Here is an 8,292-nt window from a genome sequence, read left to right on the forward strand (position 1 = left end):
AGACAGTGGAGGCATATTCAGTCCATTTCAGTATGGACTGGAAATACAGCCCTGCATATAGAGACTACTTGTTTTTTTTTTTTTGTTTTTTTTACAGATCTAGGCCATGTTCACACAACGTATAGTTTTGTGAAACCTCGGCCGTTGTACAACGGCCGTGATTATTACGAAAATATATGTGCCATTGCTGCCTATGGGATTCTGGCCGGAGTGTTTACACATAGTATACGCTCCGGCCGGGATCCCTAGCGGCGCCGCAAACAACTGACATGTCAGTTTTCTGTGGCCGTTATTCATTGAATAGCGGCCGCAGTAAACCATGTCAATGCACACTATGGAGCGAGCGGCTCCAGCCGCAAGCTCCTTAGTGTGCTGTTTGGAGATCTGAGGCGGGCGCACACGGATGCGCCCGCATCAAAACTCTGCGGGGCTAAAGATCATCTTTTCAGAGACCGGTCGTTCCATGACCCGGCTGGGTCACAGAACGGCCGGTCTCTTACAGCGTCTGCACATGGCCCTAGGCTGTTTGGCTGTTTAGGGGTATGGGATAGCTGGGGTCTGTAATCGTAGCCATATTCCTAAATAGTTACAAAGAAATGAGACTGCGCCCCTGTGTGGGTTGCAGAATCCGTGCTCCTACTGTTTAGAAGTCCTGTGAGAGTTTCGATAGTTGCACAACACCCCTCATTGTGATGAACCAGGACTAATCCAGGTGCGCAGTCTGGTCTATGCTGCCTGCAGTACCCCCGAATACTATCCTCTGACCACCCTGGAAATGCTAGGAGTAGTAGTACATCTTCCTTGGACAGAAGAAATGGACCTTGTACTGGAGCAGCCAAAAACTAATTCCTTTCTTGTTGGTAGAACAGCAGAAGTAATGTGTTTCTGGAGCGGAGGGTCTCTTTCTCAGACAGTAGAAACATATTATTTGTGCTGTTACCCCAATAAAGAAGGAATTCTCCGTCTCATAAACCTTAGGCTGCATTCACATGTTCAGTGATTTTCCTGGTCCGTGTTTGTGGTCCGGTAGCTACCTCCGTATTCCGTGCAAAACAGTCCGTGTCCGTTTTTCATCCGTTTTGCATCAGTGTCTGTTTTTTCCACTGATCTGTTTTACAGCAATTTAAATGACATTGATAACATCACATCCGTGTACATCAGTGAAACAAACGGATCTTAGTGATTTCTATGGGGAATTTGCTCTGTGCTTCCAATCCGAGTAATGACATGTCCTACTTTTAAACGGAACGGATCACGGATCGGTGAAATCACGAAACATCTGAATAGCCCAATAGAAAGCAATTGGCTGTAAAGTTGTCCGTGCGCACGGATCTGTGAGCACAGACAACTTCCTGGAACGTGTGAATGCAGTTGTAGTTTCTGGTTGTGTCAGTGGCCTTGGGGTGGCCCAGTTCACCCACACACTATGGTGAATTAATGGGTCTTTATAGAATGTGATCAGATTAACAGCGGAGACCCCTTTAACAAAAGGCATTGTGATCAGCAAGATTTCCCTTCTTCACTCATTATTCTTCACCTGCTATAAGAATAAAGACAAGCACAGAGATGTAGAGGGGTAAAAGGAAATTTTTATTTATAGATAATGCAAGAGTGGGGCGTATTATTATTATTTATATATTTATGTATATGTGTAAATTATTCACCTATCAAACTAAAACTATTTTCGGGCTGGTCCCTAACCTGTGTGATGTGGGAGTCTAATTTTAGATATGTTTTAAGCTAGTGGTAATAGGGATGTGTAACCTAACATTATAAGAAACTAACCCTATTTACGGCTGTGTTGATCCAGAGGAAGGCAAAAACCCCATTAGGGGGAAAAATTCCTTCCTGACCCCAAATATGGCGATCGGAATAAATCCCAGGATCGAGCCGGTATCTAATCTACATGTACTAAGTGCTAGGTGTGAGTGCCTATACCTATCCTGTAGTGTGTGTGATGTGGATTTGGTGCGTGTGGTACTTACCTGGCCTGTGCTGAGGTGAGTTCAGGGATAATAGCCGCTATTCCGCGCCCCAGGACTACTACATGCGGCTATTGTTCCTGAACTCTCCAGATGGAAGCACAGGCCGCTCCTGGGGGTGTAGATGATCTTCAGGCTGGGGATGTCAGATGCCAGCCCGGGATTGGAGGTTTCCATGGTCAAGGTCTTGGGGCTGTATCCTGATGACAAAGTTCCGGCATGAAGATGTAATTGAGAGCGCTGATGTTGTAGGGCAGCCGAGGTCGCACACAGCAGCAGAGACGTCAGGAGGCTGGAAGCGGAGATCAGTTGGCGCGGGTTCATCCTGCAAGACATAAGAGGAAGACGTCTAATAAACTTATATGTACAGCAGCTTCTGTTATCATAGTGGGATGGTCATGGTAATGGACCATCCAGCTATATAACAGCACATGTGATAGGTGTCCTGTGTGTATAATGGCCACTTACCAGATGGTCGTGGATTCCTTCACAGTCTAGATCTTCTCATCCATCTAAGGAGAAATAGAGACATAGTCACTGACAGAGAAAGAAGACAAGGACAAAGATGGAGACCCCAAGCTAACAAGAACCTATTTGATTGAATCTTACCGGGTCCAACTTGGTGACATGTAATTGAAGTCGTCCCGGGGGTGAAGGGTGTCTGTGTCCTCCGGCCACTGCAGATGTTGACTTTGCAGACCTGTCTCCATTGGCTTCCATGGTGGTGTTACTCTCCTCTCCTCCAGTTCCTTCCAGCCGATGGTGTTGAAGAATGGATGCTGCCTGATGTTCCCGCACACACCCAGGCGCTCCTCAGGATTCTTGCGCAGCAGCTTCTTGATGAGATGTTTTCCGTCAGCGTCGATCCAAGATGGAAACTTGGGGTTCTCAGTGGTCATGGCCTTGAAAGCCTGTTGCATGACGGGGCCGTTGTAGAATGGGTGGCGTCCTGTGGCCATCCTGGACAGCACAATCCCCAGGCTCCACCAGTCCACTGCTGCGCTGTATCCTCTCCTGAGAAGCACCTCGGGGGCCATGTAGTGGAAGGTTCCCGCCATTCCATCGATGTTCCTGGAGGCGGTCACCCCATCTTCGGCCAATCCCAGATCGATGATACGGATGTGGCCATCAGCATCCACCATGATGTTCTCCGGCTTCAGGTCTCTGCAATGAAAGAAGAGAATGATAAATCTGCCCAGTGATACAGGAGACTGTGGATAGATCACTGCATGATCGAGCAGACAGAGAAATGGTCTACTTACCGATGGACGATGTTCTTCCTGTGGAGGAACTGGAGAGCACTTACCACCTCTGCTGTGTAGAATCTCATAGAAAAGAAAAGAAAATAGTGATTAATAACACTCTTCTTTAACAATTGCCCTCTCCCCCCAGAAGAAAACCAATTCCTTACCTTACGTTGCCGATGTTCAGGTAGCCGCACATCCTGATCAATCCCTCCAGGCTGCCACCGGACAGATACTCCGTGATGATGTAAGCGCGTTCCAGAGACTCGTGTGCGGCATAGAGGTGGCATATGAACGGGCAGTCTCTGGACGCCTGGAGTATCCGCCGCTCTCTCACGATAACTTCGTCGTTGTCCTCCTTCTTCTTGATGATTTTGATGGCCATGTAGATGTTTCGGCCGGGGACTGATGCCAGGACCACCTAAAGAAAATAAATTGAGAATACACATTAGAAGACGTCTGCAGGAGGGGTGGGCTGTGCTGTCAGTCTGTCAGGTTGTGTTGGTATTGAATGCTCTATAAAGAGATCTTAAAGGGATATTCCACTATTATGTAGCATGAGATGTCTCAATGAGTGGGTTGTGGTCAGTGCAGTTAATATCTCCAGGTACAGATAGGCTGCTGTAAGGTTGTATTGAAGCTATATAAGTCAGTTTATGTAATTGTGCCTTACAGCAGCCTATATGGACCTGGCCATAGATGTAAACAGTGTCCCTTCCCCACAGCTGTGATCCCATAGATCAGCTCTATAGGGAATCAGAATCCCCCTTTATAGCAGCCCTACACCTGACTATGGAGATAAAAGGGGAGATGAGCTGTGGGGTGTAAAGTAGTAGTCATGGAGCAGTGAGATCTCTAGATGTCTACCTGTTACTATAGATTAACATTACAGGTAGGGCTGGGCAATGTAGTCTTTAAAAAAATGATGGGTGTAGTAGTAGTGGATGAGTGGTGTAGTAATAGGGGCATAGTGGGAGTACTAGTATCAGGATTGAAAGCACAAGTGGTAGTCTTAGTATTAGGAGCAGTAGTAGCAGTTTTGGGAGGAGTTGTATCAGGAGTGGAAGTAGTAGTAGTAATAATAGTGGGAGCAGTATTAGGAGTAGTAGTTTTAAAAGTGTGGGCAGTAGTAGCAATAGTAGTGGGAGCAGTATTGGCAGTAGTAGTAACAGAAGTAAGGGTAGTAGTAGCAATAGTAGTGGGAGAAGTATTAGGAGTAGTAGTATCAGGAGTGGGAGTAGTAGAAGCAATAGTAGTGGGAGCAGTATTGGCAGTAGTAGTAACAGAAGTAAGGGTAGTAGCAGCAATAGTATTGAGAGAAGTATTAGGAGTAGCAGTATCAGGAGTGGGAGTAGTAGAAGCAATAGTAGTGGGAGCAGTATTAGGAGAAGTAGTATCAGGAGTGGGAGTAGTAGTAGCAATAGTATTGAGAGAAGTATTAGGAGTAGCAGTATCAGGAGTGGGAGTAGTAGTAGCAATAGTAGTGAGAGAAGTATTAGGAGTAGCAGTATCAGGAGTGAGGATAGTAGTAGCAATAGTAGTGGGAGTGGTAGTAGCAGAAATGAGGATAGTAGTAGCAATAGTAGTATTACCTGGTAGTCGTGGTGGGGGAGGGGTTTGGCGCCATGCCGAGTCCTCACCTACTCTCCAGTAATCGCACCGTGTCTCTCCTGCCCCGGGGGCTGCTAGGTGCCCAGCTGCTGCGGCTGCTCAGGGTGCTGTCACAGGCGGGTGGTGGCGATCTCTTGGGTGCAGGCGGCTTGGTGGTGTTCTAGTAGATGACTGGATGGGGGCGGGCAGCGCTTCCAATCTTCTGGGTCCAGGCGGTCCAGCAGTGGGTGCACTGACCTGCAGGAGGAGCAGCTTGCCCGCAGCTCCATTGCTCCCCCTGCGCTCAGGTCAGAGCGATTTCTTTTTCTTTCTTTTTTTTGGAAAATCGAATTTATGATTTTCCAAAAAAATTAAATAGAATTTCAAAATCTAAGCAAATTAATCAAATTAATTTGATTAATCGCCCAGGCCTAACTACAGGTATGGCTAGGCTGACACTGTGTATATGCAGTTCATGCACTATATATGTTTTATTAAAAAAAAAAAAACAGATGCAAGAAAACGGATACATTGAACTGATGGTTAATACTCAGTGTGGACCCAGTCTAACAGACCTGTAATAGCTGATAACAGGGAATAATAGCTTGGGATATTATAGACATTTAGGCAGAGATTTATCAAGCAGTATTACGGTAGTAACGTCCTCTGTTGCCCATAACAACCAATCACAGCTCAGCTATCAATTTCCCAGGGTTTGTGAGTATAGGAAAGCTGAGCTGTGACTGGTTGCTATGGGCAACAGAGGACATGGCTGCTTGATAACTCTCCCCCATAGGGTATAAAGGGATATGAGAAGTTGTAGAACTTACCTTTCCAAAGTTGCCCCTACCCAAGCCCTGGTGGATGGTGAAGCGGCTGATGGGAAGCCTGGGGTAGGGGCTGGATGTCTCCTCATCCTCCAATCCTCTCCTCCTCTTCTGGATCTTGTCCAATCCAGCGCCGCTCTCCTCTTTCTCCTCTCTCTTCCTCTTCCCGTCTTCTTTCTTCTTCTCCTCGCCGTGTCCAGTGGACGCCATTTCCGCAGTTCTCTTCTCTGTAGACTTCAGTCCAGTCGCTTCGGTCGCCAGTAGAAAGTGAACAGCGGTGGTTGTCGCGGTGACGTGATGTCAGAGGTCATAGGACCCTCAGGTGGCACCTGCCAGGCAGGAGCCCATAGAGCTGCTCTGCCATATACACTGTGCTGTGGGCATCATGAATGACAGTCTAGTGTCCAGAGGAATGACAGGGACCATCATGGCGGCTTCTTCTAGTGCTGTATTAGTAGTAGTTGGGGGCAGGTGATGAGACTGGTATATTGGGGCTGGCAGTGGTGCCCATAGTTCATCACAGTCTGTATTACCATGTTATATGTGGAGATTATTGTGGATGGCAGCAGGAGAAATGACTGGTTTTACCATCTACTGATGGATGAGACAATACACATGGATGTGCTGCAGGTTTCTCTGATATTCAGTTATATACCTGTATATAGTGAGATCAGCAGCTGCATTGTCACCGCTCATCCCTCTCCTAACACACATCATCTGTTACACTGCTAGTGGGGTCACTGTATATAAGGGATGTGCTGTGTATATGGGGTCACTGTATATAAGGGACGTGCTGTGTATATGGGGACACGGTATATAAGGGATGTGCTGTGTATATGGGGACACTGTATATAAGGGATGTGCTGTGTATATGGGGACACTGTATATAAGGGACGTGCTGTGTATATGGGGACACTGTATAAGGGATATGCTGTGTATATTGGGGCACAGTATATAAGGGACGTGCTGTGTATATGGGGACACTGTATATAAGGGATGTGCTGTGTATATGACTAGACTGTATATAAGGGACGTGCTGTGTGTATATGGGGTCACTGTAATTAAGGGATGTGCTGTGTATATGGGGACACTGTATATAAGGGATGTGCTGTGTATATGGGGACACTGTATATAAGGGATGTGCTGTGTATATGGGGACACTGTATATAAAGGATGTGCTGTGTATATGGGGACACTGTATATAAGGGATGTGCTGTGTATATGGGGACACTGTATATAAGGGATGTGCTGTGTATATGGGGACACTGTATATAAGGGATGTGCTGTGTATATGGGGACACTGTATATAAGGGATGTGCTGTGTATATGGAGACACTGTATATAAGGGATGTGCTGTGTATATGGAGACACTGTATATAAGGGATGTGCTGTGTATATGGAGACACTGTATATAAGGGATGTGCTGTGTATATGAAGACACTGTATATAAGGGATGTGCTGTGTATATGGAGACACTGTATATAAGGGATGTTCTGTGTATATGGAGACACTGCAGGTGAAGACAATCATAATGTGAAGTAATATTCTCCCCTATTATCTTCAATAATGTACATTTACAGTATCATGGGGGGTTCTATTTCGTGGACGGGATCAATAAAGTCCTTATTCTAATATTGTTACCAAGTATTAGATTCTTTAAAATTATTTTGTTGTAGTTACGACCTTTTCTGGTCTATGATCTCAGCCCCCTGACATAGTCGCTATGATGCAGTCATATCATTGCACCTTGGTTTCCATACACTGTGGCCTTTACCTAGGACTGTATACTGAGGTATTATTTATCATTGTGTGGTCATATTTACCCTTTCCTTGTATATCCCATACATGTTGAGTGTTTATAGAGCAGATTTATAGAGAGGAGTTTATCACATCTCAAACTGCTGCAGTAGCCGGGATAGGAGATAACTCTGCTCTCCATCTTTGTTAAGGCTTGTTGGTGAAGAATTACCCATCATCCTAGTGTCAGCCTGAGATGCTGAGGCCCCACCAGTGAAATAGATTCTCAGGGCTCACCCCATGGTTATTGTACATATAAATATTCCCTGTTCACATATGAATAGCATCTTTATTTTACCATCTAATGTATTGGGGAAGCCAGAGAGAGGTCTCCTCAGCAGCTGCGTCAGTTACTGAGTAGAGTAATATCTTCACTTGCTGTTCAGGATTCAGGGGGTCAGTATAGTCAAGTCCTACAGATCAGTGTTTCTTAACCTGCGGTACATGTATTACGGGGCGCAAGTTAAGGGCGTACTTGAGTGGTATAAAAAAAACCCCTTGGTTTTGGCACTGGGACTTTGCTATCTTTTGCATTCCTGCAAAATACTAGTGACTATGTATTTGCTCTCTCTAACATTTTAACCTCTCTATTTCTCAAACTCAATCTCTCTAAAACTGAACTTCTTGTATTTCCTCCCTCTAACAAACCTCAACCCGACATCTCACTCTCAGTCTGTGGCACTAGCATCACTCCTGTGCATCAGGCTCGATGTCTGGGGGTTATGCTAGACTCCGATCTATCCTTTACTCCCTATATTCAAACTTTTGCACGCTCCTGTCATCTTCATCTCAAAAACATCTCCAGAATCCATCCATTTCTCACCACTGACACCGCTTAGACTCTGACTGTCG

At 45.8% G+C, this 8,292-nt stretch overlaps 1 protein-coding gene across 1 annotated transcript; it reads right to left on the reverse strand.

The window, feature by feature from the left end:
- Positions 1–1,579: 1,579 nt before the first annotated feature.
- On the reverse strand, positions 1,580–6,057 carry LOC138798734 (protein kinase C theta type-like). Its single transcript, XM_069979301.1, has 6 exons — positions 5,647–6,057; positions 3,394–3,647; positions 3,245–3,307; positions 2,592–3,146; positions 2,451–2,494; positions 1,580–2,307 (listed from the first exon to the last, which is right to left on the reverse strand). The coding sequence occupies exons 1-5, from the start codon at positions 5,851–5,853 to the stop codon at positions 2,470–2,472; spliced, it is 1,104 nt and encodes a 367-aa protein (XP_069835402.1). The 5' UTR covers positions 5,854–6,057; the 3' UTR covers positions 1,580–2,307; positions 2,451–2,469.
- Between the last annotated feature and the right edge of the window lie 2,235 nt (positions 6,058–8,292).

Source organism: Dendropsophus ebraccatus, chromosome 8 (assembly GCF_027789765.1).
Source record: "Dendropsophus ebraccatus isolate aDenEbr1 chromosome 8, aDenEbr1.pat, whole genome shotgun sequence".
Lineage (NCBI taxonomy): Eukaryota > Metazoa > Chordata > Amphibia > Anura > Hylidae > Dendropsophus > Dendropsophus ebraccatus.

Bases quoted from the DNA above. Each gene is read 5' to 3' on its own strand.
- LOC138798734 (XM_069979301.1), bottom strand. From the start codon at position 5,853: ATGGCGTCCACTGGACACGGCGAGGAGAAGAAGAAAGAAGACGGGAAG. The intron at 3,308-3,393 runs GTAAGGAATTGG...CTTTTCTATGAG, and splicing joins CTGAACATCGGCAACGTAAG to ATTCTACACAGCAGAGGTGG. The intron at 2,495-2,591 runs GTAAGATTCAAT...ATTTCTCCTTAG, and splicing joins ATGTCACCAAGTTGGACCCG to ATGGATGAGAAGATCTAGAC.